The sequence below is a fragment of the Pseudopodoces humilis genome, chromosome 1 (assembly GCF_049639895.1).
Source record: "Pseudopodoces humilis isolate 2021_Gansu_Grassland_sample_001 chromosome 1, ASM4963989v1, whole genome shotgun sequence".
Taxonomy (NCBI): Eukaryota; Metazoa; Chordata; class Aves; order Passeriformes; family Paridae; genus Pseudopodoces; species Pseudopodoces humilis.
This window is the reverse complement of record NC_142200.1, coordinates 112,108,780-112,136,171: the sequence shown is the minus strand read 5'-3', so window position 1 is coordinate 112,136,171 and position 27,392 is coordinate 112,108,780. Positions and strand designations below refer to the sequence as shown.

The window sequence follows — 27,392 nt, the reverse complement described above, 5'->3', positions numbered from 1 at the left end:
ACTGAAGTGTTCAAGGCCAGGTTGGATGGGCTTTGAGCAACCTGGCCTAGTGGGAGGTGTCACTGCCTTTCACAGGAGGGTTGCAACCAGGTGATATTTAAGGTCCCTTCCAACTCAAACCATGCTATGAAGCTGTGCTTTTATGACACTGGAGTAGTTACCTGATAAATAGGATTTATTGTATCTCCTATTTTCAGGATTTTTGGAGAATATTTCAGTGCTATAAGAGTGACTGACCCTACATTGCCAGTGTGGCATGGCAAGTGTCTGTGGCTGCCTATGTTCAGCAAAGCAGTTAAGTGCATTCTTAAGTCAAAATACGTGACTAAAGTTAAGTATGTGCTTCACTGCTTTGTAAAAAGTTATGGCTTTCTCAATCTTGGCCAGTAAAGATTAGTTTTCTGACATCTGGGCAAGCTGCAAAGGCCTGTCCAGCTGGGAGTTGCCCTCTCTCCTTTCTTCTGCAATTCAGAGGTGTCTGCAAGAGGTCAATGTGGCTGAGGGATTGCAGATTGCAGCTTTTCTAGCAATGCCTGCATTTTCTCCATTATACCTGGCACAAACAATCAAATAAATGCAAACCAGAGAAGAAAAATAAATCAGACAGAAGCCTCAGAGGTAAATGAAGAACCTTTGTTTTCCATTTAAAACGGCTGGAAGCAGTAGTCTGTATGCCAGACCTTGGATCTCTTGAAAATGACTTATTCCCAGCATAATTTGCCACCTACATTAGACTGAATGAAAATCCATCAGCAAAAAGCTTCCAGATAGAGACTCTGCAACACTTGGATTTAGTTCCAAATTTCAAAGGTCATTTAGAAAATCCAGGTCAGGATACAGAGTTGAATTTCAAATGTCCCTGAAGTTCATGTTTGTTCAGACCTAAGCCTAAAGATCTGAACCAACATGATAATGCAGATTTAAAACCTGAGCTTGTAGGTTTATGCAGAATAATTTATGCAAACCCTTGGTTACTTTTTTCCTCTGTGGTATTATTTACCACACACAAGGGCATGTAAAATAACTACTTAATAATTATGAACTGCTAAAACCCCTCATTATGCATTGAAAATGTGTGAGTGCAAATTCTCTAAACGATGTGGTAGTTGGACTGTTGGGAACATTCAGCTTGTACATTACCAAAGTGTAGGCTACTCTCTAGTACGTTTGTCTGATATACAAGACAATTTCGTCTCGGCTTGGATGAGATACAGAAGCGTAGGCTCTGTGGAATATGAAGTGGGCTTGGTGGAGCAGAGGGAAATTCATGTTATGTTCAGTGTGCCTAGTAAATAATGAGATATTAAATTATAATGTGTTCCAGGAGTTTTCAACTGTATTTTCTCTTTAATCATTTCATTACTCAGAGTCCTTTGTTTCTGACTTGTGTCTTTCATTAGTTTTTTCAGACTTGAATATGTGTGTGGGGAGCTCTGGGTCCCTGTGGCACCTTTGCTGTACTGATCCTTCAAATAAGAAGGAGATTTGTCCATAGCAGAATCACTTTTTGTTTCCTGAGCTACAGATTTCTGCTTCAGGCATGGGCTCTTGGGCAAGCCCATGAAGACAGGCTTTACCCGCAGCAGCCACCATGTGTAGCCAAAGCTCCCTTGGATCGTATCCCACTTCCACGGCCCCGTACTCTGAGCGAGCAGATGTGAGGCCTTTTTCAGAGAGACTGCAGCAGGAGTGACCTGGTGTGACTGCAGTGATGGGAGCAATGGAAAGGACTCTTGTAGCCTTATGTGAACAAGCAGAATCCTGCTCACTGTTCCTGTCCCTTGGCATCGGTGCCTGAACATTGGACCAGCAAAACAGGATCGGTGCTTTCAAACAGATGGGCCTGAGCACAGTCTGAGCCAGGGGAAGCATATATGTGAATCACTTGTGGGTGTTGAGGGCAGGATTCCCATTCCATGTTCTCAGCATTGTAGCAGATATTAGGGTCCAAACATTTAAACAGTGGAAGTGACTTGAACCTATTAAAAATGCATGCTGGATAACTAAATTCGTCTAGGTGGGAAGGGGAAGGAAACTTCTGCAGGTAGGCTCACCAGGCAGTAGATGATTTAGGGATGTGGACTCTGGTTTATTAAAGAAGCCCTGGCATGTGAATTTGCAAACAAATTTGCTACAGGAAAGCAAATAGACTTCTAACGTATGGCCTTAGTGAAATCCAATAACAGATTTTTCAGGTATTTCCCTTTGATTACCAGCTGCTAAAGTGTCTATTACAGGAAAGCAAAGAAAGTGTTTTAATTATGTTTCCATAAAAAGGTCCTGATTTCTTGGACTGAAGCCTAAGGGAGCATTACAGTATGGCAATTGGTATGGGCTGGTGTATTGGTCGTTTTGTTTGACCTTTTGCTGTTCAGAGGAGCCTAAAGGTGTTTGATCCCTGGGCACTCATAACTTACTTATGTTTCTTTGAATATCTCCTCTTTAATGTTTGCTGTAAAATAAAACCTGTTGACATTGGCTATGTTTATGGTACCAGTCTGCAAGAGCTCTCCTTTCTGTGCTTCACAGTCTGGGCACAGAAAGAATTTCTCCAAATATGGTGCTTACTGAGTAACCTGCCAGATTATTTGTGAGAATACTTACTTGGGGGCACAGTTATTTCACTTCCATGCACGTGCCACTTTTATTTTTCTTAATGCGAGTGAATGGACCAGCATACAGCATCCAGTTGTCAAGGCCACAACTGGAACAAATTAATCAAGTGTAAATAAAAAGCCAGAAAATCTTTGCAGCCTTGTATTTTTGTGTGGGCCCAGGGCTGCCTCCAAATAAACTCATATAATGACAGTGAGAATATAGTATTGTTGCAGAGATCCCTCTCCAAAACTGGAAATTTTGGACCATGTGCTGGCCGAATGCTGTGATGCGCAGTGGTGCTGTCTTTAACATTAACACATAGGCACACATACGCTGTTGTTAGGAAAATGTGACGATAGAAGGCACTCAGAAAAATATAACCATGCTTATGACTTATGTAGGATCAATAAAGTTCATTGTTGTGCAGTCCAAATGGCTCCCTTTGGTGCAGCTCTCTTTACAGCAGCTTTGAACAATAAAGCCCTTGTTGGAGGGTTCTGAGAGATGATAATGAATTTTCAAAGTTGCTTATACTTAGTTATATATATATATATATATATACTTAAATATGTATATATACACACACTTATATAGGTATACTTATATATATATATAAATATATAAATGGAAACATTTGATAAATAATAAAAAGCCAGCACAGGAAATATTAAATGTGTTTTAATTTGGTTACTGTAATGCAGGGTGCTGTCAAATAAATATGCACTTTTATTTCAGAAGATCTGTATTGCTTTGCTTTGGTAAAGAAAAAAATAAATATGCAGTACTGATCTGAAAAGTAACTTGACACTTGAAAATATAACCTAGAACTAGCAAAAGGAGTAAAAGAAAACATGTTGGCCTGCCAACATCTTAGCTTAGCACCTGACTCAAAGATGCCCTACATTTAAAGCATTTATTTTTTTAAATGCAGACTAATGGATTTATTTATAACATGACCATCTCCATGTCTTCCTGCACATTTTGTTCTTTTTGTGAACAGCTCCTAACTGTGCTCTTGCATACTATAAGCTGGCTTGAATCTTTCATAAAAATGCCCTCTAAACTAATTGTATGAAATTATCTGGGAGTACTGATGCCTTCAGAAAGGCAGTAGTATCAGTCTTTTAGGAGAAAAGACTTCTCTGTTTGGCAGAGGTTCTTTACTGCATATGTTGTCCCTTCTGCACCCCAAATCTGCATCTGGTGTCAGACAGCATGTGCCATGTTCATCCTGGCTAGATGGCCTGTATTATCCAGTTCAGTGTCCTGTTTGCATGGCCCTGAATCTTCTGCAGAGAACAGAGAGGGAGTTTCCCAAAGAACTGCTGTTGATGGATGGGCTGGACAAGTGTCAGTACCTTTTCCTTGGCACATCAAACACAGCATTTGCTGGGTGGTGAGTTCTACGAGGCAGTGTTACAGTCATCCTTGCCCGCAGTTCAATTGAATGGATGACAAATTCTCTCTGAACACTTCATGCTGTAATACTCCATCCTTTTTCAGTGTGGCAGGAAGTCAAATCTGTATATGCTTACTTCTAAATACAAATGAACAAATAATAGGTGAATATTTTCATTTGATATTCTGTTCAGTGAAAGAATCAGTCAATTGATTAACCTATTATTCAGTCCATTATTCAGGGTTGTATCACCATGAAGACACAATTATTTAGGAAACTTTGATTAATTTTAAACTTGTTCTTGGCTTTAGGCCATCAATTAAACTATATAAAAAGAAGCAATTACTCACTTTACATTTAAGAATTTTTATTTAAGTTCGCAAAAAAATCTATTTCTGTTTTGAAAAGACTATAGCCATGTGCCACTGTGTTTTTCTCTCTTAGGTCTATTATATCACATAGTGTTTTCTTTTAATTCTATAAAATTGCTGAAAGCTGTGAGTACTCAGCACCTTCCCAAATGGGGCTACTTCAGTTTCATCGCCTAAGTTTGCATTCAGGCATTCACTTTAGGTAGAAGTGTTTTGATATGCTGGGTTGTGGTTTCTGGCAGGAATGTTAATCTTTGTGAGTGCCACCACTGAGATTTCAGTCTTTGAGGGCTACCCCTTGTGGTAATGAAAGAGCCTGTGTTTCAATGATCCTATCATCTCTGCTTGCTGGAGTTTTAACTCCTGGAAGGGCCACTTAAGTTTAACAGGTCAAAGAAGCCAGATGAAATGAATTTCACTATTTTGCTAGACTGGCAGGTGATTGATAGTTCTATAACTTATACTCATTAGCAAAATAAAGTCAAGCATCAAAAGCACACTAAGGTAGCCACACAAGCAAGGTAATACACTCAGCAATTTTGGCAAGTCTTTCCATAAGTTGTTGGGAAGGCCTCTACAACAGACTTTTCTGAAGGTAAGTATGTAAGAAAATTTCTAAAGCATTTAGAACATTAGTTGCAATAATGAAATTTGATAGCGACAATGAAAGAAACGGACAAATTCAAACCCTAAATCCTTGTAGCACACAAACATCACTGCTGATAAAAAGCATTTTAAAAATGAGGAAATATGTAATATATCCAAGGGTGTGAGATAGTTACTATTCAGTGAGCATAACATTAATGCAGAAACAGCACCATCACTCGTAGGCTCAGAGCCAGTTACGACTGTGGAGTTACTCATCAGCATGTTCTGACTGACAACATTGCTAGGCCAGGATCTCTGCAATAATGGCAGTAACAAAAGTTGAGGCAGTCAAAATACGCTGGGCAATGCAACGAGCAAGCGCCGTCCCTGTATTTTAGATGAACATGAGGAAAAAATAATAATCAACACCCAGTGTCAGAGTTCAGAGTGGGTGCAAATGATTGTTAAATCTGGCTGCATATAAGTCATAGGTGTCATCCAGAATCACCAGGGATTGCTCTGATTGCTTTAATTTCTACTAAAAGGAAATTTGGGTCAACTCTTGAAGATGTGAGCAGGTGTAGATGAGCTGATGCTAGAAGTTTTTTGTTTGGTAAGAACAAATTAAAAAAAAAAGCACAGCTTTTTATTATGATGATGTGAAAACATGAGAATGAGGCTGTGGGGTGTTTTAATTTTTTTTCTCAGTGGCAGGAAACATGCTCTGCTCCTCCTGAAACTGGTGTAACTGCAGTTGAATATGGTTTTTGGTAGATGGGCTTAAGAGTAGACAGGCTGAATAGACCCCAGAGGAGAGTAACAGAAAAGAGGATTAGAAAACGTGCTTATAGAAATCAGGTGAAGGAACTGATTTGTCTAATTTAGCAAAAGGAGGCCTGAGGGAAAACTTCATCTTCCAAAACATATATGAATGATGGGAAGGAACAAGGAGCAATTGTTGTGGCACTGGGACACTCATTCAGGGCTCCTCAATAAAGGTTTTAAAAAGAGTGGTTAAAGGAAACTCTGCCAGGGATAGTCTAGTACTGCTTGATCCCAGCTTATAATGCAAAGAGTGGGGCCAAAATTGCCTTGCAATTTTTTTCCATGTCTTGTTTTTTACACTTGTAAAAAGCATAAGGAAAGGTTATTCAAGAAACAAAACCCACATTTCAGGTTGTACCAATGAAAGGAGTCTTCGCGTGTTGAGGCTCAGGCCCTGCACAAGTCAGCCCTGATGTGCCATTGTATTTTTTTTTGAATGACCATATCATAGACACTGCAAGAGCTGTTGCTGATTTTCAGAAAAGTGTCTCTGAAGTCTGCATAACTGAGGGACAGTAAAGAAACAAGGCAAGAAAAGTATTAACTGCTCAGAAATACCTTTGAGAAAAGGGGCAGCAAAAAGTTTTCAGGACAGTGTAATACAAGGCACCATGAGTAGAAATAAAGGGAATAACATGGATAATTTAATCAAGAAGGTCAAACAGTTGGTTAAGCTGCAGTAAAGGATTCTACCAGCTCAACTATTAATGCTTTAAGACTTTGTTCAGAAATTACTATTACTGCAATTTACAGGTACAGTAGAAAGACATGATAAACATTCAGAAACTTAAGGAAACTTCAGATGAAATTCATATCACAAGGGAAATGCTTGTGAGAATGAGATTGCTGATAAATTACTGAACTCTTCTGCAAAGCAGGGAAATAGGAAAAAATCCCACAGAATAATGGGGAATGCAGCATTATAGGCAAAATATCAAACAGAGATGTAAAAAGTGATAGCAATTAACAAAGTAAGCAACTATGACTCTTACACTTCTGTTGTTGACAGACAAACTCTTCCACATTGATATATAAACTGAAATGAAAGAAATGGCTGTGCTGCAGTCTGGACTTTGACTTGGAAAATTAACCTGTCAACTCATTCTTCACACAAGGTTTAATCACTCAAGAGAACATCAAACAGCTTCAAAAAAACCTTCTTGCTTTTCTTACTTCTTACTGAAATCATGTGACAGATTTCTTTACAAATTACTATGAAACATCTTGATGTGTCACAGTGTACCTGTAAAAATAGTTTTATTGAGGTGCAGCGTGCACAGGTAGATCAATGTAATCTTGAGCGAATGATTTGATAACAGATAAATGTCAAGCATCGTTGCATTATCTCACCTCTGGCATTTGACTGGTCATTAAAGAAAAAGCAGGTGGATGCAGCACAAGCACCAAATGACTCAGAAGTTGTACACTGGAATCAGAATTTGCTTGTTGCAGAAATCCTTGAAATGAAAAAAGTAATATATAAAAAAAAATATCCCCCCACACATTCAAAACATCTTAGCATCATAAATATGAGCTGGGTATCCAAAAAGTGTGAAAAAACAACAGATATTGCGGCAAGAACCCCCCCAGGTCTTAGCTCACGTGTTGTTTTAGGAGGCAGAGCACACAAATGCTAACACACATCCTTTGCAGTAGATTATGGGTCAGTACAGATGTATAAAAGGATCTGCTGTCAAATAGCCAAAATGTGCCTCCACTTGAAAGACAAATAATTTTCAAGAGTCTACAACTGGAAGGCTAACTGACAAATCTTCAGCTCAGAAGTTATTTCTGATAGACAGAGTGCCTTAAAAATATGAGACATTAAGTGGAATTAATTTATTACAAATAGTAGAATTCATCAGAGTTTTCAGATAATTATGCTTTATCATTAATGCTATTCAGCAAGGAAAATGGCAAATATTTTCTGGGAGTCGTGAAGCAAAGCAGAGCATTAGCTGTGACAGTTCTGCCATGGGGCAGTTGGAGGAGCAAAAGAAAAAGGCCCAGAGAAAGAATGTTTCTAATTGAACTTTATGTAGTGTGGGAAATAATGCAATATTTAACAATTCTGGGAATATGTAGAAAGCTGTCCAAATTATAAAAAACAAAACCTGTCAAGGCCTCGTTCTGGCCTGAAGCTACTTTGGATGGTACAGGAAAGAATCATGTAGGAGTTTTAGAATCTCTTGTGTTTCTCTAGTCCCTGCAGCTGTAAGAGGTTTGTGTATGGAATGGAAGTATTTCATCACTCAGTAATATATTACAGAGGGTAAATAGCTGTTACTAGTTCATTTAAGAAAATATTTTCAAAAGGCACTGTGTGCCAAAATTGCAAGAATAAATATACTGTATTGTAAAAAAACCCCACATTAATAACTGCTTCCTGGAGATGAGCATTATAGGTTTCAATTTGTAGCTACAAAGCAATGACATTCTCAGTGCACTCAGAAAATTGCATATTGTCTATTAAGTGAAAACTTTGAAAATGGATAATGGTGTTCAATTTTTATCTTCACACAGCGGTTGAAGAGTTAGGTAAAAGCACTTGCTTTGACATGGCTCCTGAAGGAAAACACTGATCCAGAATGGTTGCTTACACCCAAAACAAAAGTCACACACATTTCCCCAAGTTGCTCAAATATGTTCATCACAGTCTTTCTATATGCCAGCAGAATCGCTTAAACACCTGTAAAAAGAAGTAGAAAACTGAGCAGAAGCTTTAAATCAGTACTGTCTGGACAATCACAGACTCCCTTATCACTTCCAAAAATGACTTGCTTGGAGTAAATTGAAGAGCTTTGATAGTTCAGATAGCTGTTCACATGTTCAGAGTGGTGATCACCTTCAAATTTAAGCACTTAATTTAAGAGCTTCAGTAATTTTAAATTGCTGTGTTTCACTGAGTGGCAGGCAGAGACTCAAGTGCTACAGTATTTTAAAAAAACTTTGGGTGTTCTGCTTAATACTTTTCTTTCAGGGAATCCAGAGAGGATTTCTGTAATCAAGCATGGAAAATGGAACAGATTTCAAGATTACTGTAGGAAAGCAAGAGCCTTTATGCTTTTTAAAAACCAGAGCAGAGGAAATCTTCTCTGGGGAAGGTACAGCTCCTAAGCCTGCGCTTGCCCTTTTCTGTGAACTGTTTGACCAACGTCCTTGTGTGGGCTGCAGCAGAAGTTAGAAAGAGAGGTAATGACGTTTACATGGGATCAAGAGACTTCTCTGTCTATTTGCTCTCCTGAAAGAGCCCGCCCAGGTTAGGTTTCTTTAGGCATTTCTGCTTTACACTACTTACACAGAAGCAGATAGGAATGAAGGTTTACTGCTATTACAATGTTTCCCCACTTGTGGATTCAGATATTTTTAACTAGCTGCAGATTTCTTCCTTTGTTATTTCGATTTTACTAGGCTTCAGTTTGATGTCACAGTAAGTCCTTCCTGTGTGCTTTTAACTAGCCTGGTGCAACATTTACTGATTAAATACTTGGCTGAAGACTGAGCTGACCACTGTAAGTGGTTGCCATGAACTTTGTCTCAGCAGCTAGGAGAGGTGCAGATCATACCACAAAATCCCTCACAGCCCCATTCCTCTCTCAGGGTCCAGATGTGGGGAGTAGGATTTTTGAGTGTTGTGGGAAAGTCAGACTTCAGAGATGGTTATTCAGGCCTGCCTGGGAGGAGGTCATTCTTCGCACAAGGTTTAATCATTCAAGAGAACATCAAACAGCTTCAAAAAAACCTTCTTGCTTTTCTTACTTCTTACTGAAATCATGTGACAGATTTCTTTACAAATTACTCTGAAACATCTTGATGTGTCACAGTGTACCTGTAAAAATAGTTTTGTTGAGGTGCAGCGTGCACAGCTAGATCAATGTAATCATGAGCGAATGGTTTGATAACAGATAAGTGTCAAGCATCATTGCATTATTTTATTATTATTATTATTATTATTATATAACAATAATACAATAATAAATAATAATATTATTAATATTATTATTGCAGTTCTTTGGAGCAGGAAGGTAGCACTACAGCCTCCTGCAGTCTGTCTCACAACACGTACTGTTCTTCAGGCTGGAAGGGAACAGGGCAGGGAGCCACAAACTACAGCCTCCAGAAAACTCGCAAATGAAATGTCAAGAATTAAATATTACCTGGAGAGCCTAGGAGAGATTCATTGGAGCTGATACCTTGTGACCTCTCATTTAGCAGGACAAGACAAAAATTAGGCTCCTGTGAGGTAAATGTAAAGAGTATCTTTCACTTCCAGAAAATTAGAATCCAGCTCAAAGACATTTTATTATTCAGGGTGCCACTTAAAATGCTAATCGCTATTTCCAGGCTCATTGCAGCTTCAGACTGGCTTCTTCAAAGGAATGAAGGGGTATTTCATGTTCACCTACCAGTGAAATTTGAAAATTCCAGCTCCAAAGTACAAAGGGCACAGGCCAAATTGAGTGAATTTATCAGCTCTTATTTGGGACAGAGTTAGGTTGCTTTCTTGTTTTTATTTAAGGAAAATCAGTAATCTTTGCCTTGTCTCTGAATTTACACTGGCTTCCTCTAATTTTTCAAAATTAATATCTATCTCACTGCAAATTTTCATTTCTTGTGTTCTTTGTCTGTTAATAAACTTGCATGTGTTCATTTACCTGTTCAAATTCTTTTTACTGAAAATTGCTGTGTGTAGAAGAGTTCTTACTGCTCCAGTTATTTACTTTATGAGTTCTGGAAGGACTCAGTAAACTGTGATTACAGATTGTTGCTGAATTAACTAAATTGTGTGAGAATGTGGTATTAACTTTTATAAGTTGTATCAGACAGTTGTGTCACATCTCACTTTTGATGGCACCTCAGTAATGCTGAGGGACAGTGGGCTTACCTGACTAGAACTCGCTAGCCTGGACCTGACAGAAATGGAAAGACTTGCATGTGAGAAAAGACCGGTATTTTTTATATAAGGGAGGCTTATAATGCATTCCACAAGAACAATTTCTTAGATTTTTTTCAAGTCCATCAGCCTTGCCTTTTACAAGAAATATGTACAGCTATCTTGTCCAGCAGCCTTTTAATTTTAGCATCCTTGTTTGAGTTCTTCAGTAAGTTGCACCAGGTGCGCAGCTGTGAGGTCAGAATTGTACCTCTGTATACCCAAAGCTGGAAGAAATACTTGGGGTTTTCCCAGGGATGTGATTTTGTCATGGAAACTGCACTCCTTACCAGCAAAATTGTGAACATTTTCATTTTTCCCATGGGAAAAAGTAGAATAAAATTAATTCCAAATCTGAAAATGTTGAATGGCATTCCCAGACTCACCAGTGGCTTATATAACAGGATCTGTCACTTCAGAAAATTCATAACCCAATCTCTCTGCATAGTGCAGGCAGCCTTATGATTTAACAGCCTAAGAAAATTCAAGAATGCCAATGTGGACACCCCTGTGTTTCACTGCAGGAAAGAATTACAGCACAGTTCTTAGGAATTCTATTGTGCAAGAACTAGGAATAGCATAAAAAATGCTAGTATTCAACTAATATGCCTTTCTTTTACATATGTCTCAATTGAATGAAGGGAAAATACCCAAACAAAGCTGTACTGTATTTTGATTATTACAAAATCATGGTTATGTTTGACATTGAAGTAATTTCCATTGAAATAATTTTAGTAAGTGTGTACTACAAAAATTCAGAAAATACTATTCCTATAAATAAAGATAGCAGCATGAGAGGTGGCTGAGTCAGTGTGAGGAATAACAGGGGTTTACTGGCAAAAGGGTGATATTTTGAATACTCATAATTTATTTACTCAGTCTGTCTTAAAATTTCAGCCCATCAATTATACATGAAACTGAATACCATAACATAGGAGGGGACTAAAAGGCAAGTATTCATTTCCAGCTCTAACATCTCAGTCTTTAAACAGGACCTACTCCTTAGCACACTGGTAAGACAGATGGATAAGTGTTGGTAGATATGAGATTTATAGTTTGGCATTATTTAACTGCTCCATAATTTGCTTGTACTAGCACCCTCGAGACACATTTTTTCAGAAAGTCTGATTTTTCTACATTTATTCTAGTAATGGTATACTGAGAGCTGTTAAGGAAATTAAAGTCCCATTTCAGGCCCCAGTTCAACAAAGCGTTTAAGTAATTCTTAACTTAAAGTACATCTTAAACCGAATCCTATTTAACAAAGGAGAAAAAAAACCCAATAAGTGTTCAGAGAGACTTCCTCACGTGGTTAAAGTTAAGAGCATGGGGTGTTTCTTAAAGTGAGCTTAGAAATGCTGTCTGTTTCAGAGAAGGAAGAGACTGTCTGTAGAAAGGGACACAATGGATGAAATTACCTGTTGTCCTGAAAGCTTGTATGATGTAGTGAAGGAGGAAGGAAACTTAATTCAAATTTTGGATCAGAATATAGAATAAATTGAACTTAATTGTGCTTTGAGACAAGATTAAAAAAAAAGAAAAAAGAAAAAAAGGTGTTTTGCAAGGAAAAGAGCAATCCTGCAGTCAAGTCACAAACTTGTTGGGCAGTTAGGTGTGTTCTCCTGAGACATCATGACACTGGACGCTTTGCTGAAAAGCTAGAAAAAAGAAGTTTTCTAATGAATGCAGAGACTCCTATCAGATTGGCAGCTAAATTCCTCGTATCTTTCTGTCTTTAGGACCATCTTTTAGTAGCATTGTCTCTGCTCCCTGTTCTGGAGAATGTTTAGGGGGCTATATCGGGAGTTAATGACTGTTTTGTGTAGTACAGTTCCAGGTCCTGGTAAAGGTCTTGAAAAATGTGGACAGATAAGAATTGGACTTGGTATTGTGGAGCATAATATGTATTTCTAGGTCTCCTCAGAAGATTCTATGATACAGCTTTCTGTTTTCAAAGTAAAACACCAATAAAAAATATTTATGTCCACCTCACCTCCCCAGTAAATTGGAAGCTGTTATTTACAGTCATTAACCCAAACAGGGTCTTCCTTATGAAAATTGTATTACATTCACCAGGAAAATACCTGGTAGTCTTGTACTTTGCCACCTGGTGTGATACAAGATAAAAATCCACAATTTCACCTGTGAAGACACTCAGATGACAAATAGCAAGGAAAAGAAAAAATGGCTTTCTGTCTAAGTAAGCTGTTTTCTACTTGTTCATGAAATTAAAAATAGCCATCAATTATGAAACACCCATCATGATGACAAAGACATTTTTCCACTCGCTAGTTTGGATCATTAGGGAGATCAAAACCTATCTAAACCCCAAGTTTTATTAGAGGAATAAAAGGCAATTTTATCATGTTTAATGAAAATTCCACTGTGACAGAAATTCAGTGATGCAAAATGTGTTATTTTTCTGTATGACAGCACAAAACATGACATAGGGAGGGTTCAGACTCAATAGATTTCTTAATTAATTATGTCTTTATGTTTCAGCACATGACTTAAAGTTATAGCAGCCTTACAGAAACAGTATAAATGGGTCTGTTGTGAGTCTAAACAAACACGCATTAATATGTAGCTAATGACAAAAAATTCTTTTCTTTATGTGATAGCAAATTGTTATTAAGCAGAAGAAAGTTAATAGGCTAATATTGCGCTGCACAGTTAATTTCACCACATTCTTATTTTAACTTCAAGACACTCAGAACTTCTTCAGTGTACCTTTTATTAAGTTTGTCTGAAGAGGGCAGCCTTTCCCAATAGACTTGGAATTTTCTTAATTTGACAAGGTTACTGTACACTGAACAAATTGACAAAGGACAAGCTCATGATTTGAAGTTTGCCTCTTATTATTGCCTGTGTTTTCATTGAAGCTTCTCTCCATGTATATTTATCAACCAAGTGCAAAGAATATTATTATTTTAAATATTTGACCCCTCTGGTAAAATACAGTCCAATTTCTTTTACTCTCAATGCTAAATGAAGGAAGACTTTCCATGATAGTTTTAGAAAGAAAGTGAATGCTATTAGGAAATTTCTGGAAATATGGGTATTGTTTATTCTTTCTGAAGTCTAGAAATAAGTGTTATTCACATGCATTTTTAAATGCTAAGACTGCATGTGAATAGAGCAGGAAAATATCTGTCCCTTTGTGGTGACAGTCCTCCTAATCTTTTATGATTTTCATGCTGAACTCCTCTCCAGGCTATGGGAAAAAAAAACATTTGCCTGAAAGTAGACAGTGATGTTGCATTTTCTTTTTTTTTATAGTTTAATCATAAGGAAACATTAGAAAAAAAATAAAAATCTTACAGCAAATTCATGCATTGCTGTGTTACCAGGAAAAATGAATGGCTACTCTGCATTTAGCAATTAGTGTGATAGATTTAAGGGCTCTTAGAAGAATTTATTGCTCTGGTGTACCTCGATCACGGAGCAGGGAGGGGCATTTGAAGAAGCTGGGATAATACATTTTTGCAGTTATGGCTGCTGTAGCCACTATACCGCATCTCTCCTCTTGCAGTGGCATCCAGATTTGAATGCCTGTCTCACCTTCTGTGGTGTTGGGGTTTAGATTGCATGATAGGCCTGAGGGAGAAGGAATGCTCACTGAATACAGGGAGTGAGCACAGCGGTTTGTAACAGGGAGAACCTGAAAGCCACTGCTGGTAGAAGGGGAAGGTGGGTGGAGACAAAAGGTATAGGATTTCACAGCATTGGCATAAACAAGCATCCTGTTTACAAAAGAGTATAAGCTGGATGGCTAGAATCCCTACAAAAACCATGTTCAACAAATACATTGGGCAGTAGGAGTGGTGGTGTGAATCCTGTGCAGAACAGTCAGCTAAATAGTTCTCTCTAGAAAAGTCTACAACAAAATGAGATCACTTTATGTACCCAGGAGCTCAGTAAGTTTGCTGTGTTGGTTGACAGCTAGCAAACCTATTACCATATCCCAGTCACAGCAGCTGTCACCCATGCCAGTTATATTGTGCTTGCATTGACTACAGTCGAACTGCAGTGCAATGTCACCCCTTCCACTTGTCAGCTTTCCTCAGCTGGTGATTAGGTAATACCAGTGCCAATCTAGTCAAGAGATCTCCTTTTTAATTTGGTAACTTTTTAGGGTCTTTTGTACAAAAAAATTTTTCCTTCTGTCACTTAGGTTCAAAGCAGCAAATAATTGAATTTATTCCTTCCACAAATTTCTACTATTATTTAAAGCTGTCAGCTGTTTAGGCTACCAAACTCATTGCAACCTCATTGCCTGACAGAAAGCTTGCTCAAGATCTTATCATTACAAGGCTATTTACCTGGTTTTACAATCCTTGGATATCAGTCATGTTCACTGATCCAAAACCACCATTTTTTCTGACCTTGTCTTTCCTGCAGCAGCCACTTATTCAGAAGTCAAAGCAGATTGCTTCAATGCCTTCCAACAAATGACTCGACTGATCTGGAAAGTGGGGGGCTTCTTCATCTTCCCACTTTAGCATGGGATTGCTATGAAACAGAGCAGAGATTTCCTTGTGTCCCTACTTGAAAATCCAATTTCCTACATATCACACAGTTGCATATTTGTGCTGTGGTGTTCCAAGATGTCAGATACTCTCCTTACAGGCCAAGAACTCACTAGATTATTCCTAAATCCTCTAAGAAATTACACCTTAGTTGTCTTTATATCACCATTTTTCTTGGAGACAACACCTAACTAAAACTGATTGTTTGTTTTCATTTTTTTGTGACTAATCTTGGGAGGAAACTCTGCCAAACACCGATATTCATCATCACTCACTGTTTCCTGTGTTTAAAGAGCACGTGTCTGTAAAAGGTACGAAAGCTGGATTTTTGAGGATGAAATGGGAAGAAACATAAAAAGAACTCCTACATTTCCAATACATCCTTATTTTGAAACTGGAAACGTGACTTTCTTTTCCTGCTCTTATGAAATATTATCAAAATTAGGTTGTAAAATATTTGACTAAGCTTATTGCATCCAAGTCTTAATAATTTAGCGGGAATTGCCGGCATTTTTCCTGAATTTCTAATTGCCTTTTGAATACTTTAAAAATTTGATTCTTCTGAGAATGATTCTTTTATCTAGAAAATAGCAATTTGTTGTTCACTTTTATCTCTCACCATTAAAGAGATCATTATAGTACCTCCTCCACCTTTCTATGTTTGCATTGTTTGCAAATAAAGATTTTTATTTTTGTGCTTTACTGAACCTTCATGATTCATGCCCTTGGCTCCCAGGACGGAAACACATGTAAAATATTCTGATTATTACATCTACTGTATGCCATATTTTACTTTAATTTCTGCACTGTTGTCTTTTGCATTGTCTTATCAAGGCTATTCTCTGTTCTGGCTTTATTATAATCTTCATTGTAAGCATAAATCTGAATTCTTATTTTCGTTGGTGAACATTAATAAAAAAAGGAAAGGTCCCCCCACACCTTTATGAGAGCATCCATTGTCTTTATATTTGCATTTGTTCTTCTAATGTTTTTTGATATTCTCTATAGTGCATGTCTGATGGTTTCCTACTCTGTATCAGTTTTCAGTGTGGTCAGTTTGTTATCTTTTAATACCTCAGACAAAATATTACTCAAATATTCTGGATCACTTTTCATATTCCTTGTCTGCTATTATAATGGAACAGATAATCTTTCTTACAATAGCTGCTCAAAGAGAAGAGCTCTCATTACAATCAATTTATTTTACGTTCTTGGTGTTACTCCTTTATCTCAAATCAACACAGACTTGTTAATTCCATTTTTGTAGTTCTGTGCTAGCTTCTGAGGATATCCAGGTCTTTTAGGTCCCACAAAATGAATCCCATTTTGCTCTCTGTCACAGCCACCACTGTCTGTGTCATAGAATCATAGAACCATAGAATATCCTGAGTTGAAAGGTACCTACAAGGTCATAAAGTCCAACTCCTGGCTCTGCACAGGACCATCCCCAAGAGTCCCACCATGTGCCTGAGAGCATTGCCCAAATACTTATTGAATTCTGTTAGGCTTGGTGCTGTGACCACTTCCCCTACACCTCCTCGTGCCGTGCCCATTTCAATTACTCAGGAAAATGGTGAGAGTCTAAGGGACATAAAAGATGTCATATGTTCCAAGTTCTTCTAGAAATGCATCTTATACTTCCTTGAGCATTCTTTCAATAGGAGTGAATCCATACTGGTGATATCCATACTGTGGTGTTCCCTGGCTCATTGTTTAAGTTACCAGTTGCTGATAATAAAACATTGCTCAGCATAATGCTACACTTAGTTCTTAGCTCACAGTCTTTTTTCCACAGAAACAGCTGCTTTAGAAAGTCACTTTATAACTAAATTTTCTCTTCTATAGCTGTGTTGTGCTCCCCTACCTTCTCTATAGTGCTTGGGAGAATTCTTGACCTCAAAGCATTGAATGTCTCCATATTTTTTTTCCCCAGCTTATTTCTCCTCCTTATCTAATTGCATGTTTCTATGTCTTGTGACTTTCTTACAATTTCTTAATTGTACATTTTATGGGGTAAGAATGCCAACTTTATGTCGACTCCATCTGGAAAACTTGAAGGTTGTTCCTCAATCTCTTTGCAGCTTATCTTCAAACTCTCTGTCTTTGGAAGAAAGTGCTGACTGCACAGCAAATCATGGTGTCTGCAGCATCATCACAGAAAAATTCTTTCACCATATATAATTCCCAAGAAATATGTTATTGCTTCTCACAAACAGTAACAGTTGTTCAGCTTGTTTGTGATTTCAAGGATGCTGCACTTTGCTTGATCAATACAAATTGGAATGGAGAAGGAATTAGTGGTTACAGTATTGTTCGCTCGAACTTGACCAGTCAATTCTGCTAAGGAAGATGTGGTTTGAGATGGATAGCACAATTTATAATATCAGTTCTTATCTGATTTGTGAGAAATAAAAGGCCTGTGAAGTTCATCACCATTGAAATACATACTTTGAAATTTAATATACATTAATTATTATTTTTAACAATCAAGTGGGATATGGGAGGTCATATAGAGAAGGTCTGAAGATTTTTTAGCACAAAGGTGTTGTAAGTGTAAAGAGAGTTTATGAAGAGAGGATTTTTTTATCTCTGGCTTTGTCTAGAAGTTTTCCTCTTTTCCTTCTTTAACGTCTTTACTAAACAAGTAAACTGGAGTGGAGACAGAGAAAAAGAGTGGGAATCACAGTGTCATGACAACGCCTGCACCATGGTTCAGAGACCATGTCAAATTGTTAGGTGTCAAGAATCCATGGATAGGGGTCAGTGATAGACATATACTACTTTTGGCAATTTCATCTCAAAAAGAGTGAGTCACTATGTTGAAAGTTGAGACTAGACAGTGGATATGAAATGTGAGTAGTTTGAGTGAGTGCCTGAGCTCCTATAAAAACATCTATTGAATGTATTTGCTTCATCAAAGCCCAGACCCACAGGTTCAGCGAGATGTACTCCTATGGTTGACAGCTCAGTCAATATTTCTACTGCTCTGTCTCTTCCTGTCGTAGCATTGATTTCTGTAAGCTAGAGGAAGTAATCCCTAATGACATTGTGTAACAGTGTTAAGGAAAGATCGTTTTCCCACTACACACTTTTTCATACACAACTTATTAATGTATTTCATTACTTAAAAACTTTACCTCTTGCAACTCTGCTACATTTTATGTCCTGACATTCTATCTAGATTGGCTGCTTTCTTAATGTCTTCTTCCTGATTTTACACTTCTATGGAGCAACATACTTGGTGATTCCGCTGCATCGTCTCATCACTGCAAAGCAGTGATGTCACTCTGACATATGCTATTCTCTCAGCTTCCAAGCAAGATGAAGGATGCCTCATGCACCCTTTGCATGGAGGAGGAGACCATAATGTCATGTCACGTACCATCCTTTCACTGCTGTCAACATTGCTTTGTGTCCTAACCCCCATAATCAGCAATGTTCGCTGTTGAGTGGTAAAAACTGCTGCATAGCTGTAATGAAATGAAATCCCTGTTATTAATCTCATCATCTAACCCTTTCTGTATTCCCTTTTTCTGAAAAAAAAAAAATAAAAAAAAAATTAAAAATATTAAAAAAATAAAATCCATCACTGCAATTTTGTAGAGCTAGCGTCTCTAGAAAGCAGACAGTTTTCCAGGAAATTTTGAAGGATTTTTAACTTTTGTGGTTTTGAAGAAACCATGGATATTTAAAGTACTTGGAATTTGTTTAGTCTTATGTCCAGAGTGCTAGCTATGAATTTCCAACATAGTATTGGTATTGAAAAATGGGATGAGGTTTTGAAGGGAGCAAGGAATTGTGTATATTTATTGCACAGAAGTGAAAATGGCTTCATGGGTGAGCAGCACATTTGTAATGAACAGGCTTTACTGGGGTTTGTCTCCCCTGTGGACCCAGGTGTGATACCAGATTGGAAGAGATACCCTTTCCACTGAGCTGACTTCTCTGATCCCTTGAGATGATGTTTGTGAGGAAGAGGTTGTAAAGGATTTAGTATTATCAAGTGTGTGAGGTCTTACCTCACACAGAGAATCAGCATGGCTTAAGGGTGTCTGGAGCCAGACCAGAGGCAGGTATGGATTGATATGTAGGCATGAAGTCTGTGTTGTTTCATGAGATATCACTGGTTCAAATTTCAGACTCTGTAATTCCTCTAAAAAACATTTTTGATCAGATAGTACCAGATAAGTTGTCACCATTTCTATTTACCTTGTACATAGAAATTAATAACTTGTCATTTTCTGTATTGCATTATTGTGGGATAAGCTCAATAAGGAAAAAGAAATAAAACTAAATACTTCAAAAACCAGCTCCCACTGTTCCAGTCTGCTGTGGTTAATGTCAAAAGGACTTTGCCCATTATTTGTTCCTGGAGAGTCATAAAGGATATTATAGTCCTTTATAGTATGAGAAGTTAAAACTTTATTTTTCACTTGTGTTTTCTTCATAAATTCCCGCTGTTAAAAAAAATAAACAACTAACCCCAAAGGCATGTGTCTCACAAGAAGCCTCTCCTGAATATTGTTTCTTTTTAACATAACATTGCTGGTTCCTCTTTGCAAAAGTCACAGATATACAAAACTCCATATAAAAACCAACAAAAACCAAACTTCAGAGAACTAACTTCAGTGCCTTAACATCGTACTGACTTGTCAGCTGTCTCCATTACTTTGTTCAGGATTTTTTTTTTTTAATTTAAGAGAAAATCAGAGAAATTCCATAGTAAATACTAGAAAAAAAGAAATCTAGATATTGGACATTGCATAACATTTCCTCAATTTCATATCTGCCTATACATAAATAAATGGACTATATTCTTTAAAGAAGCAGCATCTCTTGTAAACCTGATGAACTAGAGACCAGTTGAATGCCAGCAAGGTTTTAGGCCAGAAAACCAAAGAGTCAAGGAACTGGTGTTATATCAGGTGTTTCATGTAACTATAATTCTCAGAGTACTACAGGTGTAAGTCTAAGTAGATTTTTTTGGAAGGAAAATAGTTTTGATATGACTATATGTTTAGTATATGTTCCATTTATTTTCATATTTTATTTTCTCTATTTATAAAGAAAATTCTTTTCTTCCCTACTTGCTTGGCCAAAAAATTCTAAGTCCTGCAAGTCAAAATGGTGTTTCATGTCTTCTCTAATGAGTTGCATTTTCAAGATTGACACAGCTTGTGGGAGTTCACCAGGCAGTTCACAAGTACCTCAACTGCATAACAAATTCGCTACCATAATAACCCTTTGAAACGTGGAAGAGGACAAATTGCTCAGGTCCCTTGGTAGCAAGGAGAACAGGGACTGTGGGTAGATTTAATTTCACCTAACATTAGCCATCCCCAGTTAGATGTCTCAATTAAACTGCCTGCTTAGCCTTTCTCTCCAGTGAGTGGATAGAAAGAGACAGGTACTTCCAGACAGTAAATCATCCCATCTCAAGATACTTTTCCAGAATTATGGGATGAATTGCAATGTCCATCAGAAGACTTTGTAAGTTTATTTGAGTGTAGAACAAGTCATAAACTTTGCCTTTGCTATCAGAATATATACTCTTCTTTTTTTCTGCTTTTAGAAATATTGTTAGAGTAATGACACTTGTAATTCTGGACTTTTCTCTTCTTTCATAATTTTGAAGTGTGGCCTTATCTTGAAGCTCTCCTTGACTGACTGAGGAATTATTTAGGTACTGTATGTGTTCTTGGCTTGTATTGCATGCAGTTAACTGGTAGCCCAAGAATGAAATTGTAACACATATTTCCATGAACTCTCCTGTTGAGCAATGCTCCATTGTATTGATTTCCATGTATTCTTCTAAAAGTTTTGGGTTTTTTTTCCTGGCTTCTTGCTATGTTATCTACTGTGCTCAGTAGTAGGGATCTTCTGAGAAAACAGTTTTCCTGTGAGCTGCATATAAAAAAAGCATCTTTGCACATATACTGCATCATTTACTCTTCTTTTATTTGTGCCACTTTACTGCTATGAGAAGTACTTTTTTTCTTGGTCTCACTGGGATTTGGAGGCAGCTGGCTATGTGCTTGAAGCATTGCACCTGAATCTACATAAGATTTTCTCCTCTCATACTGATTGCTGCCTGGGCCCAAGTGTGCAGACCACCAGCTTTCCTCTCCATTTCTTTTCTTTCCATTTCTCCATTTCTTCCTCAGGTACAAAGCTCATACATCCAGTTTCCAGTTTTATTGCCTTTGGAAGGACAGTCTGCTGGGATTTTTAAACCTTTCTAAAATTTTCAGCAGAACTTTGTGGTCTTTTAAAACAACTGGTGTCACCTGCAGCTCAGTGAGTTTGACCTCTCTTCACAGAGGGCGGGGAATGAGGGAAGGGGCCAGGACATAAGGAACAGCTTGGATGAGCAGGTAATTAAGGCAGTCAGACTTAATTAGTTTTTAATAGTTGGGAGGAGTTTTTGTATCTGCATATGGCTGAGAGGTAGCTTAGGGAGCAGAAATGAGCTGGGAATGCGGAATGGATATAAAGTTAGTTAAGAGAGGGACTTGCTAGAGGTTCTTGAAATGTTGATGGCTGTTTGCTTTAGATGGTTTCAGTAATGCTGTTAGGGAGCTCTGCAAGACCAGGGAGGAAGTTTATGTCCAGGGCTTGTGCTAATTGTGCCAGAGGGAGCATTCTTAAATGTTCTGTGTTTGTGCTCCTTCTTTCTTCCTCAAAAGGAGGAGTGACGTGGGAGGTGATTTTAACTGAAGAAAGGGACATGGCTTAAATGGCTGAATGCAGCTTGTCTTCTCCCTGGTAAAATAGCTTGTGAAAATGCAACGCCTTGAGATTTTTGAGGTGAAAACTGTATGCAAAAGCTGCTCATCCAGCAGACCATGTGGTCTGGCTTATGACCTTTGTTGCTTTGTATGAAGAGTCATATTCCTAGAGGTAGGTGGTTGTCTAATTTCTACTGGTTGCAGTAAAATAAGGGTGACGGTGTTTGGATTTTGCTCATGCATAACCTTTTAAGTCACTCTTTTAAAATATTTTCACCACTGAGATGAGCAGGGCTTGTGGGCTGGCCTTCAGGTTTTTTCCTGTTGCACTTCAGAACCTAGACAGAAGCTTGGATGAAAGTATTTTCTAGATATTTCAGAATCTACTCTGATTGCTCTGATGCAGAACTTCTGTGTGTGAGCAGTGCAAGCCTTTGCTCTTTAACACAGTAGTCTGGTTGCCTTGGAACATGCAAGTGAGCCTGCTTCTAGGTCTGTGAATGGAGAAGGAAAAAAAAAAGCCTGGAAGGATAATAAAAGTTGATCTTAGATCTTTTATATTACTATTTTCAATTTTTTTAAAGTGCCTTCTTAATCATATTGGAAAATCAAAATTGTCTTATAAACACTTCTGAAGCTCTAACCTTTTATTTTTTGTAAAGTTAATAAAAAAATAAATAATCTACTGCCTTTGTCTTGGGACGTATTTGTTTGCTTGGTGTTTGTCCTGGAAAGGATTTGCCTGTTTCTCTGTAATATTGCAGTACTGTTTCTCTGTGGGATATTTATCTTTTGGATGTCCTTGAAACTGAGACAGAAAAGTTCAAGAGAGTGATTGCTGTGTAGGAAATGTACCTATTAAAGGTATTGGAGTAAGTAATGAAACCCAAGACTGGTGTTTATGACTGGTATTAAGTTGGGTTTAGACAGGATGAAGATGCAGTTTTACTGGATGATTCTAAAGGCAGACATACATTACATATATATTAATTAACAAAGGTGTGCAGTGCTTGTGGAAAGGCATATTGTTGGAAAAAGCCTTCCAGGTGCTTCTAGAAAAAACTCTAGCTATCTCATTCAATTATTCAACTTGTTATTCAGAGATTGCCCAGTCATTCTTCTGAAGCAGATGGAGACAGTTTTTCACAAAGCTGACACCAGCATTGCGTGCACTTTGTCTTTTCTGAAGTTTCTATCAAAAGCAAGTGTTATTCTGTTACGTGGTGTATCTGTGCATTAAAAATGCTTGTCCTTGTAAGGGTGGTTAGGAGAAGATAAATACACTATACAGTAATGCTAATAATTAAATTTGTAAAATAACTGCTTTTTGATAGACTAACACACAAATACAATTCCAGCAGTGGCTGTTTCTCGTTAGTTGGAATGACATGCCAGCTTTAGAATATGTAATGATGTATAAGCCCTGGTGGTTATAATTGGCATAGGAATGTACTATATCCTTGGGTGTTAAAAGCCATAAGCTATTTATTTTCGTACTTACAAAGAATGTACTATATTGTGGTATAAATCTCACATGGATTGTCATAATTGCATTTTTTTAGTAATTTATGTCCATATGGTTCAAATATGAATCTGTCCCCCTTATTAGCATCCTGCTGGTGACAGAATGTACTGATAAATTAATATCTTGTGTCTGGAAAGCCTGGTTGAATTCAGATCTCATGCAAAAGAAACTTAAACCTAACTGGTCTTCCTGACAAAAGTAGCCTTGTTGTCATGAAGACTTTGTAATACATGAGCTTGTATAGTAGTGATATGCTTGCAACAAACTTGGTTGTTGGCTGTGGTATCCTGTGGGTTTGTTTGGTTGTTTTTTGTTTGCTTTTTTATTTTTTATTTTCTAGAAGCATCAAATTCACACAAGTAAGGGGTAGATTTGAAGGTCTCTAGCCTAAACTGGGAGTAGATAGTGCTGAAGTTCATGGTGTAAAATAATTTTGAAGCCAGAGATAATGCGCAATAAAATAATTGATGGAGTTCTATTAGATGCCATATTGCATTGATTCTTCTGCACTATGAAAGGATGTTTGATTGTAAAGTCTATGTGTGACACACATGATATGGAATTATGCTATGGATGTGAAAGTACATCATATGGTCTTTTTTCTTAGGGCTTTGGGAAAAAAAAATTAGAGAAATGGGTGAAAGAAATGTAGGTATAAATCATAAAGACTGTTTTTCTTTAAAAGAGAGTTGGTATATAAATAATCAGCTACATATTCCAAAAATCTTAAAAAATGAAACTTGGGTAAGGTAAAGTGATTCTGAAAGAACAATTCTGCTTTGTTTTGTTTTGGCACCTTTCCTTCAATCCTTTGAACACATGAGCAACACCATGTGTCACTGATCTCCACCTGAACAGTGAGCCATTGACCACAACTCTGAGTGTGACCCCATTGCCAATTCCTTACCTGCTGGCTGATCTGTCTGTCAAATCTGTGTCTCTCTGACTTAGAGACAAGGGTCTGGTTGGGACAGTGTTAAAGTGTTAAAGGTTTTCACAAGTCCAGAGAGTTGAAGTCAGTTGCTCTTCCTTTACAGCATGTTTGCTTAATCTGAGTAAATTATCTGCCTGATGGATAGTGCTTTGTAGCCTCAGTTTAGGTTGGGTTTTAGCATTTAAATATGCAGTCTAGGGGAAAAACTTCAAATTTAAGTGAATATTGAGGTCCTGAGTTTTGAAGCTGAACAAAGCATTGGCTGCAAATTCAGCAAACTTCAATCTATGTGATTTTAGTACAACTCTCCAATATTTGTGGCTTCTGGAGGCTCTTGTTTTGGGTTTGTTTTTTACTATACGTGTTTACATGGTTGAGTTTGGCGAATTTGCCTGTGTGTATGATGGACATGTTGATGAATATTTGACATGTTCTTTTATTTTTCAGAGACCTACAGCCAACAAGACTTCTGGTGCTCCTTCCTACAGCAGATGGTCCAGTTCACAGCCCCATCAGGTAATATGTCCTTGTCAAAAAGGATATGAAGCTCAGGTTGACACATGCTTCCTTTTAAAATGAATCCGTGAGGGGATCCGAGAGTGTTGCCTATCTGCACTATCCCAGCTCTAGATCATGCTGGTCTCTGAGGTTGTTGCAGGATATCCTGTGGCAAACTCTTGGGTGCACTTGCTGCTCATGGAGGAGCTTGTACAGCTGTGCCTCCTCTAATGAAGTGGTGCCTCTCTGGTTTGTCAGGGGTGGTTATTGTGGCTGGATCACCCTATCCTTTGCATCTTGTCACTTAAGCTACAAGTGTGTGTGTTTGATCTGCTTTGGCAATGCATGAAGTCACGTTCTCCTATGTTAGCCTTCCCCCTCCACTGCCCCAGGGTTTTTTTGTGAAGTGGTTTCAATGGTCAAAACTTCCAGGAAACCTGTTAATTGACATTGAAGCCAGAAACTCTGAAGTGATAGCCAGGAAACAATATTATAATTAATGAGTCTTTATAAGAATTTGAATGGTATTCAGAGTTTCTGTTACTTTATCAAAATCAAAAGACTTTTTTGACTATAGACAAGGATTTGGCTTGCTTCTGTTATTAAAGGACAGTGTATTTCAGCTAAACCAACTTTCTTTAAAAACTCTTCAGGTGTCTTTTCAATAATAATTGTATTGACATTGCTTTCTTCCAGCATCTACTTTTGTTTTTTCCTCTTTCTACATACATTTAAAAAAAAAATCCAACACCACCAAAATCCCAGTAACCACAAAAACCACAAAAACCAAAAACACTATGAAAATTCAAATTACTGTGGTGAACAAACCCATGATCTGACATGCTGGGTTTCCCTTTTGAAGGACATGGACATTTGTACACTAAGACAGGAAACTTCCACTAAGTTGTGTTTTGGCCTCAAAAACTAAAGGGAAAAACTATGAATTTAATTTGTATTCAGATTAGGATGGGGAAAAAAAAATGTGGCTAAGTGCTTCAGGGGCTATTAGCTACCTTTTTCACTATCTTCCCAGTGTTAATAGTTCTGTTTTCACAAAGTATTTTGAGAGTTTTGTGCATTCTCTTCATTTAAATATGTGGTTCTTTTGCTTGCAAAGTTTTCCCTTTTTTCTGTCTTTCACTTTTTTGACATTGAATTTTTACTGTTGAGGGTAAAAGTGAAGAATGCATATACAAAAGGTTAACTCTTTTCAGTGGTTATTGCTTGCTTCATCCTAAGGCATTAGACAGCAAGAAAAAGTTCTTGGAGTATAACTAATACGCATGAGCACTGTTCCCCTCTTCTTGTGTGTGTCTGCAGTTGTCTGTTAGTGGGAGACAAATTCCTAAGTCAGGAGGAGACCATCCCAACAAATCATATGAAATGCACCTTATGCTCTACGCACTTGATTTCCTTTTTGAGAAGGGAGGGAAACTTAAAGTGCATAATAAAGATTGTAGTGTTACAACCCTGTGAAACCACTAGCAGAGTTGAGGGATTAACTACCAGGAATGTTGCTTGAAAGTATGTCTAGGCTATCCAACATCTGCAGGAAAAAAAATTGTTCTAATGTATTAAAGCATGCCCCTGGTAATTTCCCTCCACATATATTGTACCTCTTATGTTTAACTCTCATTTTCCTTTGTCATTTCCACTCTAATATTTTCTTGTTCTTCCTTGTTTATTGTCAGCTTTTTTCTTCTGTGTTTTGGGTTTAATAAGCTTATAAACTTGCCTCATGGATATTATAAATGCCAGTACCAACTGTGAGGATGTATAGGCTTGCTGCAGTTCTGTTTGGGAGACTGGAATACTGCTGTGTGCTCTCATGAGCTGAGTGGCAAAATATTTGTATTGGATAAGAGATTTGTATTCAGCCTTGCAACTTGCCAGCATCTATATATAGTTTATTTAAACTTTCTTTTTTTTCTTTTTTTTTTTTTTTTTTTTTTAAGATGGCTTTCCAGGAAAGAAAAAGATTAAAGTTCAAAATTCATAGTCTGCATGTTCTTTAGTCTCATGCAGTGTACTCAGTGAAGATAGAACTACATACCTGAGAGTTTTGATGCATCTAAGAAATGTTAAAAGTTAAATTGATTTCTTCCTTCTTTCCCCTGAGCTTTTCTTTTTTCATTTCCTCTATCTATGTGAAGTTGGAAGGTCCATTAAGTGAGAGATTTGAAAGGGTGGGGTCAGTGAGTCACAGAAAAGAACACATTTTTCCCTGACTTGTTTTACTTTGTGCTACCCAGACACGCTTATATTTTGTATTGGGTAAACTGAAGCATGTTTATCTATCTCAAATATGCTCTCTGGGGAGTTTTTTAATAAGTTTCTATCAACTCATTGCTCTCATGGACACATGGAATTTGTATGCTCAGGTTTTTTTTTTTATATGAAGCTGTTCAGAAAATGTTGTTTGGGTTTCTTTTTTTTTTTTTTTTTTTTTTTTTTTTACTGCCTC

The 27,392-nt window shown here is 37.5% G+C and overlaps 1 protein-coding gene across 4 annotated transcripts in view; it reads left to right on the top strand.

The window, feature by feature from the left end:
* RBMS3 (RNA binding motif single stranded interacting protein 3) overlaps positions 1 to 27,392 on the top strand; it is a 708,653-nt gene that overhangs the window by 81,691 nt on the left and 599,570 nt on the right. For 2 of the 4 annotated variants that reach the window (XM_088051399.1, XM_088051407.1), the window contains exons 1-2: positions 21,670 to 22,143; positions 24,878 to 24,946. Coding sequence is in view for 1 of the 4 variants with exons in the window: in XM_088051425.1 (XP_087907551.1) it covers positions 24,878 to 24,946 (69 nt within the window). In the remaining 3 variants the exon portion in view is untranslated. Of the gene's footprint in view, positions 1 to 21,633; positions 22,144 to 24,877; positions 24,947 to 27,392 lie in introns of those variants that run through there. The other 2 variants (XM_088051401.1, XM_088051425.1) reach the window with 2 other exon arrangements.